The 13,334-nt window shown below is 36.3% G+C and overlaps 1 protein-coding gene across 1 annotated transcript in view; it reads right to left on the bottom strand.

The window, feature by feature from the left end:
- tmem145 (transmembrane protein 145) overlaps positions 1 to 13,334 on the bottom strand; it is a 63,391-nt gene that overhangs the window by 28,674 nt on the left and 21,383 nt on the right. The window contains exons 2-5 of the mRNA XM_015053365.1: positions 6,191 to 6,265; positions 5,167 to 5,244; positions 1,188 to 1,274; positions 464 to 565 (exon numbers count right to left, since the gene is read on the bottom strand). Of these exons, the coding sequence (XP_014908851.1) occupies positions 464 to 565; positions 1,188 to 1,274; positions 5,167 to 5,244; positions 6,191 to 6,265 (342 nt within the window). The remainder of the gene's footprint in view (positions 1 to 463; positions 566 to 1,187; positions 1,275 to 5,166; positions 5,245 to 6,190; positions 6,266 to 13,334) is intronic.

The following is a 13,334-nucleotide window of genomic DNA, read 5'->3' as shown; positions in this document are numbered from 1 at the left end:
CTGTTTAAAATGTAGCTGCCGTTTGCTTGAATGGAAACAGATATACTGGGGCAAGCACTAAGCTCAAGTGTATTAAAGATTTATAAGGAAATAGAACAAAAATAAAGGTCAAGGTTTCATAAGGCTTCTTTGGGATAAGTTGAATATATTGTTGCCCAAGATTAACCACTTAAAGGGTCCAGTTCATATTTAGCCCATAGCTAAAAAAAAATAAATAAACAGATGGATATAAATCAAACTGGGCAGTTTGAAAAATATAACTAGATGTTTTCTTATGGTGTCATCTGCTGTCAGATTTATGCATCCGTAACATAATGACAGTAGTTTTTCTGATCAGAAACTTGGTGAATACAAGGATGGGCTTCTTCCACAAAAGCCCTCCCAGTCTGTGCGTCACCGAATCTACCTCCTGGCAGTAAACCCAACCTTGTTACAACAGGGTTAGAGGCCGGCACTTACTTACCCCACACTTGCTGAGAGCGATGTACCACCACCTCTCCCTCACCGAGCGGAAACTGCGACCACCCACGCAGCTCAGAACCTCCTCGTTGGTGTCGTCCTCCACCTGAGAGGGGGAAAGAAATGCAGAGCGTCTGGCGATGCAAAGAGGATGTTGTTATTCCAAACAGGGCAGCACATTTTTACCTCAGAGACATGCCGGCTTGTCACACTAGAGCAGGAACCGCAGATATCAAGATACAAGCACATTTCACACCTTGATATAGCCTGAAATGTTGCAACAAGATCTCCAAACCGAATCACCCTGACAGTCACACCTCATAATGTAATAAACAACAAGGTTGTTGAAAAAGAGAGAGAAAAAAAAAATAAATTGTGAGGCAGAACGATCTTTTGGGATCAACAATAGAAATATTTAAATTAGTGGAATGTTATGAAAACACATTATGGACCATTAACTCTCACCTCCTCTCCATCTTCATCTCAGTTTATTGTTTTCCTATTTTACATATTTTAATGCCGTTTTGCATTCTAAAATGACATACGGTAGAAAAGGTGAAAATCTGTTTAACTGTTTCATAATAAAAGAGAAGTGTCAGAGGTTAACTTACTGTACATAATAGAGAACAACTCCTGGATAATAGCAGTGTTTTTTTTTTCTTTTTCTGTTTTTAAACATTTCATTTCCACTGTATTAATGCAGATGTAGAGTGTTTGCATGTTCTTACCGCACATCCTGACCAGGTGTAGCGGGTAGTGAGATTGATGACCTGGTTGTTTTCAGGCCTCAGCACTGCTTCCTTCTCATAGCAGTTCTATTGTCAGTGCACACAAAAATAAAACAAAACACATTTAAAGCTATTAAAACAAAACAAAACAAAAAAACTATAAATACATTTAGGCATATGTGGAGAGCAAGCAGATTTGTTGTCCTGGCAGGTAGAAATGCTATTACATTTGTGACTCTGTATTTAGCTGACATTCAGACATATCTCTGTTTGAAGATGTGAATTCAGCATTTTTTTTCTTCTTCATATTCAGTTATAATTTATTGCATTCGGAGAGAAGACTTTTTTTTTTTTTCCACTGAAATGCAATGTGTTGGTATGTAAAAAGGTGTTTGTATTTTAAGAGTAATAATTCAAGTGCAGTCCAATCAAAAAGTTACATAGATTTATATGGATGACTCAAAATGATACATGCATGTAATATACACATATACCTGCAATACTATTTGGTTAAACTCCCTTAAAAATTTGCAGAGACAGCACACAATTCTTGTAGCCGTCAGCGGGTTTCTGGAGCAAATCTGCCAAGATATTTAACCACTCTGCTTTTAAGAGAGCCATTATTTACATAGTCCATACATTTTCAATGGGTTGAGGTCAGGCTATTTCAGATGCATCATTCAGTGTCTTTCGTCCATTTCAAAGCCAATCTTGAAATGTGTTTTAGATCATTTTGCTGGAAGAACACTTAATTGTGTGTCTATACCCCACCCACTTGTACAATCCAGCAGTACCACTAGGAATTGAACAGACCCTGAGCTCGATGCGTCAAACACTGTAATTGACACTGGGTACTAAAAGCTTCAAATTGACATCTCCCATTATTACACTTGTCATAGTGTCCACATAGCTCAAACTTTATCTTTTTTACAAGCATAAAACTTTCACGAGACAGTATTCGACTTGTCCATTTGACCAGCTGCAAACTGTATTTTATTGTTTTTATTATTTATGTCTTAGTTCTCAATAAAAATCAATCAGTTGGATGCTGCGTTTTTAGACCACCAAGAAAAAAATAATAGTTGAAATAAATTAATAATGGCAAAGTATTTCTAAAGCATCAATGTGGATGAGTAGTGCATGCAAACCTTTAACCATAAATGCATTAACCTATTAATACAGAAATAGGTGATACATACTTTTGTATTGGTATTTGCTTTCTCAACCCAAAACACACTTGTTTATGCACATATCAATCTCTGAGTGATAGATTTGTTCATGTCTGAGATCTTTAGATTTATCCAAACTGCTCTGTAGAGAGTAAACAACAGGAGTGTTTGCTCCTGCAAATGTCTGCAAACGAAACGGGAATAAATCATGTTTACTGCTATAACAAAAAATGCTGCAATGTTGTGATTGACATAAGCAGGTGCTTGCATTACAAAATTGTTATTTCTTAACAGTGGTGCCACTTGCAAAAAAAATATATATTTATATAACTCATAGTCTGCTCCACAGGGCAGGATATACAGAGTTCCTATGGTACAGTGTCACTCTTCTCATACAGATATGATCCAGAGATCACATCCGTGAAGAGATGTGATCTCTGTAAGTGACTAGATATATCTAACATGCCATCAGATCTGTCAGGAGACATAAGGCATAAGATTGCAGGACCAATTGAATGACTTCAGTACATGAGCTCTGAAATGAAAGAAATGCATGTCCATATCTTTCTTCTTTTAACATTCTTAACATGCCGAATCATTTCAGCAGAGATTTTTCTCTGAAATTCAACTTGCAAATTGCATGAACATGAAATGAAGAACAAGTTTAACAGGATAAGTTAGTAATGTCTGGATATTTAGAAATAGGTAAATCATGAGTCACTGGCTGTGAAAGTCATTTAACATCAATTTAAAAATAAAACTAGATTGTACTACATCTAAGGCAGCTCCATAATGGAAGGATAAAACATTTAAAATCTATCCACTTTGTCCTTTTGAAGGCAAGGATCGAAACGTCAGATCTTAAATAGGCGTTAAATTAAACTTCTGCAGCAAAGGCATAAGATTGTTTCTAATTTTTGTGTTGCAGTCATTTAGCATTTTAATGCTATAATAGTCACAAACTCTGGTACTGAGTTTGAGGCATTGTATTGCATTCTTTTATATAAAGCATCGAGCTAGAGCTGGAAAAGATAAGGTTAATTGATGGTAGCATTAGGGAATGAATACTTACTACAATTGTAAGAGAATGCAAGTGAAACTAATGAGATCTCCCCCTGTGGTTTACGGGCTGGCACTTAAAAATAGGGCAAGAAACTCAGCCTGGGTGAAACTAGGAATGCTTTTTTTTTCCTAGAAAGCAACCATTTCATGTGTTTTGGACATCTGTTCAGTAACCAGGGGAGAAGGCCTTGAGGCAAACTCAGGAAATGCAGGAGAGATTTCATTTTATCTGGTTTCAAAACAACTCTGTCTTCCTGGAGCTGGCTGAATGTGGAGGCTACAGAAAGAACTAGGGATCTCTGTGTTAATTGTTGACGCATTTACTCCAACCAACTAACGCACTTTTCCTTTTTAACATTTTCACCAGCAATCCTCTGGCCCAGATTCAAAAGAAAAGAAAAAAGAAAAAAAAATAGACCTTTGAATTTTTTCTTATCGCTGTTTTTGCCAGAAAGATAAAATGTGTAATGTGCAAATTTGCAAATCATTATGAATTTCTTTATTTTCTGATGCAGGAACAAGACTGTCATGTTTTGTCATGTCTTAATCAATATTTCTTATTATTTTTGACTTTGTCAGTCTTTTTTATCTGTGTAGTCAGTACAGCAGGCCAAGGCTGCAAATTAAATAAACAAGATGATTAAAGTGGACAAACTAATCAACAGCATTTGTTTCTTTTTTTTTTAAAGGAACCAATCAAGGAAAGACCAGACAGGATTTGAGAGTTGCATCATCCTTGAGTAGAGCATCTTTTATATGCCAATTTTCACCTAAGAAGCCTTTAAAAATTACTATGATGCTAGAAACCTGTAAACATTTTATACAGTTGCTGATAATCTCTCACTTCCACATATTCGGTTGTTTCACACCAAAAATTTTCAGGTATGAAAAGGAACCATTTGTCAGGCAATGGACTAACCATTCATACTTCAATTCGAGAATGATTTAAAGTAATTTTATGAAATATACTTGCAGTTTTTTATTAGAAGATGTGTTTAAAAGACTCCAAAATGTGACACATAAATTGGGAGAAGGTCACTGATTGGCAGTTTAGTTCAATTAAGGACCATGATCACTTATTGTTGCTTATGATTCATTACAGTTGACTGGCTCAAATGTGAATCAGCACCTCAATTAATGGAACCAAGTATTAATAGGTTATTAAAATATTCAATATTTTGTCATTTTTATGATTATTTATCTGCAGCAAAGCAACTATCTACCAAGAGACGTAAAATAAAATGCATCCTTCAATATATGGCCATAAAATGGAAACAGATTAAATTGGATTGACTATAGGTTATGTTAAGCTGGAGATACATTGTGTCATCTTTGGTATTTTTAGCTAAAGAAACGGGAACAAATTGTGTAGATAGCCTATATAGGTCTGTTACTACATTTAAAACTTCTTAAAGAAAAATCTTGAGAAACATTTGCCTTTGCAAAAATGGATCAAGACACTTGTTATCAAACTATAAATAAACAGGTAATGAGATTGCAATTTTTAAATGAAAGCTTAGGGAAAATTCTTCGACTGGGAAGACAAATTGACATCATTCTATTTTCATCATATCACTGAGAATTTCTGCTAGAAACTGACAGCTAGATAGAAAGTTTGCAGACCTTAGGTCCAAGTTGAATTGTTACAATTAATGTCACTACTTCTTCGATGCAAACAGACATGAATTCTTCTCTTTTATTCTATCTTATAGTCTAGCTTGTAATCTAGCGGGTAGTCGGCGCCTCACCTTCTCTGGCTTCTTGTACACAGCTGGCCACTGAGAGCTGTCATCAAAGTAGAGCAGGATGTTCTGACAGCAGCGCGACTGCACAGAAGGGAGACAGAAACAGAAAGAGATCACACTGGGGTGGTACATCGATCAGAGATATCACAGAGGTGATTTGACGTGATAACAGTGCAGAACTGGCTCAAGCTAAAACATGTAAAGCGCTGCAAGAAGAGGCTGATATATTGGTTAATTCATTAAGAGGAAATGAGGAGATGCAAAAAGAGATGTAGTCTGGTAATAAAGGAGAAGGAGAAGTAGATGAGGGTGTGAAGTCAATACAACAGTATTGTGATATTGGTTAATATAATGAAGTGAGATAGAATAAAAGAGAAAATGAGAAAACTAATTGAGTGGAAGATACTTTGGAAAGAGAAACGGGGGCAAAGAAGACAAGTACGTTCACTTTGCTAGATGGTGTGGTAAGCCAAGCTAATGTGGAAAAACACTGACATTACAACAAAATTTAAAAGACAAAACTCAAATTTATAGGTTGGAATAAAAACTATTGTTCTCAATAAAACCATAAATTAGATTGAATGTTAAACAAAGGATAAATATTTTCCCTACAAAAAAAAATCATTTTAAATGTCAGAGCAGCAACGCGTTTTGGTAGAAATATAGTTAGAAGCACATTTTGCAACTGTGTTGCATCACCTCATATTTTTATATCATTGTGAGCTTTTGACAACCAAGAAAAGTAATGGTTATATTTTAAAAGCAAGTAATACTATTTCAGATCTTAATTTCTTCACCCTTAAAGAGTTGTTTTTTTTGTTGTTTTTTTTAATTGTGTCTGAATGCACTTATGTATGTAATGTATAAAAAATATTTTCAAAAAGAGCCCAGGATTTTAGTCTCAAGATTTGGTTACAATATTATCGTCCTTGGACAACTTCTACGAAAACATTGTGTTTTTCTTTAAGCTAAATATTTCTTCAAGCAGATATTTTACTAAGACGAAACCTAGCATTAGCAGTCCTACCTTTGGGTAGCGAAACTTAAAATCCAGCCGACCAAACTCTGTGAGAAAGCAGAAACGTGTGAGGAAAACCCAGTCCTGCAAAGAGAAGAAAACCACAATCAGACAAATTAACAAAATCAGTAAAATAAAAAAGCTGCTCAGTAAATGCTAAAATATTGTACTCATTTGGAAGTAAGAGCAAAGATGTAAAAATGGCATTTGTTCATCACGAAGATGCAGCTATGCACCACCACTGAGGATGCTCTGTCTCTTCTGCTCTCAATGCCTGAAACATGTTTAAAAATAATTGTTGAGATCTCTTTAACAAACATTTAGACACAGCAACTCTAACATTTACATGCTAACATCAATGAACATAGTCTCATGTTAATCTTGTCATTCTTCTTCTGGTTTCTCTTAATAGTTGGTAAGCATTAAAGCATGTTGCAGCTCAGCTAATGGAGTTCGAAACATGATTTACATAAATTCTTACATTTATTAAGAAGAAGATTTCCACTTCATTAGATAAGTCACATTAGCATGCCTTGAAAATGTAATAAATGTTCCTTGATACAAAGTCAATTTTGTTTTAGGGCTTGAAATATTTTGTCAAATAGTCTGTAATAGTAAAAGTCCTTGATAACTGATTTTCAAACCAAGCTGATGCTTATGTCTTGTAGAATTAATAAGAATAGGCTTTGAACACTCGTAATATGCAACTGAATTCATACTTTAGAAAATTAAATGAAAAAAGGCACTAGCTCAGCAATGACTCCTGTTTTCTTAGCCCTACTTTTAGCTCTGCAGTAGTTCCAGTGATTATATCTTAATGTTACCGTGGATGTTTTGTTCGGCTAAAAATATTGAATGAATCAGTCCGGCTAAAAACAGATAACATCTGGCATCTATTTGACTACTGATTAGATGAATTAAAAATAACCTCAAAGACAATAAATCTGAACCAAACTCTTGACAATAATAGCATGAAAGTATTTAAAAGAAGAAAAAAAACAATGAATTGTGTACATCATAAGTGTCAAATTTTTCATTAAATTTTATTTTAGTTAGAAAACAAGATGTACACACACACACGGGGCTAAAAAGTACAAAAGAAGGAAGAGGAGGCTCAGGGAAGAAAGACAATAAAACTTGGTATAGTTGTGTGGGAGCAATAAAGAAAAAGATTGAGAAAGAGAGATATAACAGGAGGGAAGAGCTTCAGGATTGTTAAGAAAAAGGTGCTAAAAATAAATGTGACAAGGGGGTATAGAGGTAGAGGCAAGAGGTTAAACATTTAGAGAGGGTAAACAAAGAAGGTATTAAGGGACTGCTGTGCATGCTAATGAAAAAAAATACCTGCCTGTCCCTAATATTATTCAGCCATCGACTTGGCAGCATGAGACCAGATAATAGTGCTGATGGTGTGTTTCACTTAGATTACATAAGGCACTGCAGCAGTGTTGGCATGGTCATGGTAGATCAGTCACTAGTGGCTTTATATGCTCAAAAAAATAAAGGGAACATTTCACTTTAATTTTGTATGTGGCTCAAAATCCAGGCCTCCATTGGTTAATAAATTTGATTTCCATTGATGATTTTTGTGTGATTTTGTTGTCAGCACATTCAGCTTTGTACAGAACAAAGTATTCAATGAGAATATTTCATTCATTCAGATCTAGGATGTGTTATTTGAGTGTTCCCTTTATTTTTTTGAGCAGTGTATATATATATATATATATATATATATATATATATATATATATATATCCTATACTGTACTGCTAGGGACAGATGAACTTTCTGTAGATAAGTGTTGTGGTGATGAATGCAGCACATGGACCAAATAGTCAACCGTATGTGCCATTTACACACAACCTTTCCATCTGGATGACTGTGGAGCCCAGCTGAGGTGGGAAGAGTAAATGAGGGGTAAACCAGAAGAAGACATCTAATCTTTCCGTCCTGAAAATTTCATGCAAATAACAGTATTCTCATATTTACTAATAATGGAGAGGCTTTAAGCACTCTATGTGCAAGCCTCATAAGACAATTATCAGTATCTTGAGTGCTTGTTATCAAAAGGGTGGCAGAAAAATATGTATACATTTAGCATTAAATAATATAACAAATCCCCTAATGTTCATATTTTCCATTTTATTTATCCATCTTTTCTGATCTTAAAACAATTTTGATAGAAAGAAAAAATAGGGCACCGTGTTTTTTGTTATGCATTTTTTTTTATCACAGTTGGAATTATCATTTTAAGAATGTGGTCAATTTTCTTATGTGATATCCAGACAATGTTCAGACAAAATCATGTTTATTTTCCTTAAAAACATAAGTATCTTTCAGAAAAAGAATACCTGTAAGCCAGGACTTGGACACCTTGAAATACCTCTGTGCATTTTCTGAAAGAACCAATGCAGTCAGAGGGGATGAAGTCACTCTCTGCTGTCGAGCCACTGATCTGCCAACTGAGGTAGTAATAGCAAGCTTATCTAAGGGTTAACCACCATTGACAGGCTTTGCAACCAACTGGCTGCTGGATTTAAGACAAAAACAAAGCAGGAGCACCGATGTGTAGTGTGTTACATACTTTCCTGTTTGCAATAACACAGAGGACAGGTTGCAAAGAAGATTACAGAGACAGACAGGACTAACGTTAGTTTCCTCTGCTGTGGTGATACTTGGAAAAAAAATAAAATCAATGAAGCAAACCAGGATTCATGTTCAACGTCTTAGAAGAGGATATCTGAACACTCTTGTACAAAGCTGTCTAATCAACCATTAGATTCATATTAGCATCAACACCATGTGTAGAGGGAGAGCTCGATGGAGCGTTTTCCAGATCCCTACATTTTCCAGGTGAGAAAGACTGCAGTCTGCTGTGATAGGTGCATTCTAAAGTATGTGAATGAAACTGATTAAACGAGATTGATTAACAACTGCTGCAGCATTCATCCGTGACATTTCAGTGGGAACAACACACTACAAAATAATTTCCACTTAACAAAAATTCTATTTTCACTTAAAAATTGCAGTCACAGATAAATTTAATAGAGGACATTGAAAAAAAAAACATTTAGTCACAGTGCAACACGGATTAGCTTTCATTACAAGCAGAGTTCTAGCTGGACCAATCTGCATGCACTGAAACCTACTGCAGAGATTTTCCAGAACAAAAATAGACAGGTTTTCAGTGGTATTGACAGGTGTTAGATGGATAGAGAGAGACAAGCTTGTTTCAACATCCAACATATGCTATGGAGCCAGTCTGAAATGGGTTCTGTTTCACTCAAAGATCACCATTGAGAGATGGCAAGGTAGGGTGTGCTGCTAACTAAGACCCATTATCTCAGAGTAGTAGCCAACTGACTGAGTGGCTACTTATTCCTCTTCCTTGGTGAAGGAAATCTGTATCTTTTATTATTTTTGAAAGGTCGAGACAAAAGTAAGAAGCTTTCTTGGAATCTGTGGGTTTGGTTAAGAATGACCTAAAGTTTAAGTCACCAAAACTTGTTTCTGAATTTCTTTTTTGTTATAAGTAGTCCATTAACACATGTCCTATTTAAACCTCTAAGTGGACGTTACACCATGATTCCCAACATCAATGAATGTCATGTTTTGTATTCCTTGTGTAGTATCATGGGCACGATATCCTGAATATTCCATGTGTTTCCCTGTTTTAATTCACCTGGATAATTCAATTACCTTTACAGTTTCTCAAGTTCTGTACAATCTGGTTGTTGATATCAAGCAAAATGGAGAACATCCAACATATGCAGAACATAGTGCACTGATGATTGCAAAACACTATCTGCATGAATGCGCTGGCGACTGAAGACATAGAAGTTATGTCTCCAGGTTCTTAGTGAGAGAATGCTGAGAACATAGCAGGGGCATCTTTGTTGGAGATGTTAAATACAACCCACCTCTGAGCAAAGTTCCAATATGCAAAGGCATGCTGGTGACAGTAAGTGGAATATTTTCTGCAATTGATGTATTCAAAAAGAGCAACAGGCACAAGATAGATGATACTGCCAGATCCAGAGGTGAGAAACTTATTTTGAATGGTTAATCCAGCCTAAGGAGGAGTCCTACAGAGCTCGATAAGGATGTAGGACCCCGGAGGAGGGGGCATGCAAGTACAGGCAGGCAGAGTAGCATTCGACTCACGCAGGAAAAACTACGGTGTGGGAAGAGTTTAGTAATGCTAAGAAGCAGGATTTTCAAGTTGCTTCAAGGAGATTCTGGCAAAAATGCCAGTCAGGGGAAACCATGAATCATTGTACATTTACTGCTGTAAAGATGCTTTGTTGACCCCATTTAATGATGCAGTCCAGTAATGGAATAAATGCTTATTTCACAGAAATTAAAGATTCTATCACATGGCTGTTTGTTCCCATCTGCTATCCCTAAAGGAAAAGATCTGGTAGCAGTTAGTGAAGAATTGAACATGAGGTCCAGCTCGAAAGCATGGAAACAAACTGGATTATCATTAAGTGAATCTGTCTGTGACAGACCTGAATCCAGTTCAAGGTGCTTTCTGCCACTGCCACACTGAGGGCTGCAAATACACAGCAGCCACTCCTGGTATTGGGACTAGGCAAAAATAGAGACAAAAACAGAATATCTGTCTTGCAGTATATTTTCTGTTACATTTCTTACAAGATATTTACAGTGCTGAAACACAGGTAACAGGAAAGCATCTTGGCTCATATCTAAAAACATATCATATTGTTTATGGCGCCTGCTTCACAGTGGGAACCAGCATCTGTCTCTGTTGATGATTCCCTCGCCTCTTTTTATTTTGCTTTCTTTGGGACATTTCTGAGCCTCCCCATTTTGAGCAGTGGGTGGGTTGCATCTCTCAAAGATTCGCGTTAAGTGAACTTTGACAGAAAACTTTCACATTAAATACACTGCTGCAGCTACACCTGACAGCAATGTGCGTGACTTGTTTTTTTCCTAAAATAGAACCTCTTTGAAACAAGCTACATTTTACCTTTTCTTTTTTATTCCATTGGTTCTTTGTTACAAATGCATCTCAAAAGTTAGATTTCTGTCCCAAGAAAGTCCCAAACATAGTTGGATTTTTTTTATATCCATCTTAATCAATGTGAACGATTTTGTGTTTTGAGATTACTTTTTAAGTTGCTTCAAGTGCAATTCTTACCTGGTGGAGTGAGAATCTAAACATACCTCAAATGCAGCTTTTCCCCTTGAGCAAAAGGAAGGGGGACCAACTTGGGGCTGGTTGATTAAATAATAAAACAAACCAAGTGTGCCTAGTGGTGTTCAAACCTTATTGTTATCTTTTTGAGCTCCAGCAGAAAATATTTCACTGTAGGCTGAGACAGTAGAGTGGAAAGATTGTATTACAGATCCAGTCCTACTACATTATGCCACCCACTCCCAAAAGTTAGATATGAATATATAAGTAATCTGTTCTGCAAAAACAAAAATAAAACTATTTTCTTGGTGGAGTGTGGAGGATGAATGTTGGAACTCACAAATCGAGGGAAAAAAACCTGGCTATGTATCAGTGGATCCGTCTGCATCACTTGGGAGAAGACAGTGGGTGAACAGACTGTGGCTCAGGCAGGTATTTTCTTTTAGTATCCATTGAGCTCTGAGCAGACGCCTAACCTCTGTGATCCAACTGATGATGCTCAAGTCCCTGCAGCCTGTTCCTGCTGAGCTCCAGTCTTTTCTCCTCCACACTTCTGCAGTTGACACTGATTGGTGAATCTTTTCTAATCAGGGGCAAATGGCAGGTTTAAAGCAGGATAATCTGACCTGACAGACTGAAAACAAGGATATACGAGGGGGTTTATATGTGAAAGAAATATCTGTACAAACCCTCAAACCTTCAAATGGTTTAAAAAAATAAAACAAAAACAAAAATCAGACTGCATATTATTGGGCAAGGGAAGTTTATTTCTAGGTCCCATTCACATACAAGGTAATTCACAGTGTTTATAGGGATACACAATATAGTGTAAATATACCATAATTGCTATATAAATGTGTTTAAAAATTAAAGGGCTGATGGAATCCAATAAACGTTAGCTAATGTATCCCAAGGGTTATGGACATTCATTTTACAAGCTAATATTGGAAATAGACTCACAGCAGCAGATGCTTACACCGGACACATTGCCCAAAATGCTAGAGGAAACAGAGACCAAAGCAAAGATAGGAAAGAGAGTAAAGGAAAAAAAAGAGGCACTTAGCATAATTGATATCATTATCTCAATATTTACTAATGTTATCACCAGTGCTATATTTTTTAGAAGAAAACCCAGGTATAAATATTTTTTTTAATTAAAAGTAAGTAATGAAAAATAAGCTTCGTCTTTATAGGAAAGCTACTGTAAACATTAATGTTCCTGAGATCAAGAAGACAAAGGCCTCTGCCTACCTCAGTTTTTCAGAGAATTAGTCCCAAAGCTGAGGAGCAAAGACACTAAATGTTGTCTCTCCTTGTTAAACCCCTTCCTGGAAACTGATGCTTTTCACATGACAGATAACTCCAAAATGTACTTAGGTCCATTCAGTGCCTTATGCAACATTCACAAGATTTTATAGTCCTTTTATAAATGCCCATGCAGTGAATTATTCTCTGGTGTAATGTGAGCCATTTTCCAGGTGTTAGTCAGGACTCTGGCAGGAGCATTGTGGACGAGCTGAAGCTGCTCAATTGATTTTTAAAGTTTTTTTAAGTTTAATTCTGTGGTTTGAGCAGTTGGGTAGTTGATTGCATGCTTAAGTGCTAGGTTCAAATCTTGCCCAGTGACCTTTCTGCATTGGGATGGCATGCAAGGGTTCAGCATTTTTTTCCCTTGTTGAATCACAGTTGCGAAAGAAAAATGTAAATCTCAGAAAGCAGAAAGATTTAGAAATGAGTAGCAATTACAATCGTCTATTAGTCAAAATGAGCCTCTTTTCAGTGGAAATCTGGATTCCTTCTGTGATCCGACAACAGAAATAGAAAAGTATATGAGGGGGAAGCTTTTTTTTTTTTTTTTCTCTCTCAAAACACAGCTATGTAAAAATGCAATATATAGTCAAGCATAGAAGCAGAGAAACAAATTATGCTGTTCCCCCCCCCCCCCCAAAAAATTAAGGGAAGTTTGAGCCCCAACCCCTTGGGGGCTCTTTT

The sequence above is a fragment of the Poecilia latipinna genome, unplaced genomic scaffold, assembly GCF_001443285.1.
Source record: "Poecilia latipinna isolate Pla-1442-1.1 unplaced genomic scaffold, P_latipinna-1.0 Scaffold54, whole genome shotgun sequence".
NCBI lineage: Eukaryota > Metazoa > Chordata > Actinopteri > Cyprinodontiformes > Poeciliidae > Poecilia > Poecilia latipinna.
The sequence above is the reverse complement of the archived record's forward strand: the minus strand, read 5'-3'. Positions and strand labels throughout refer to the sequence as shown.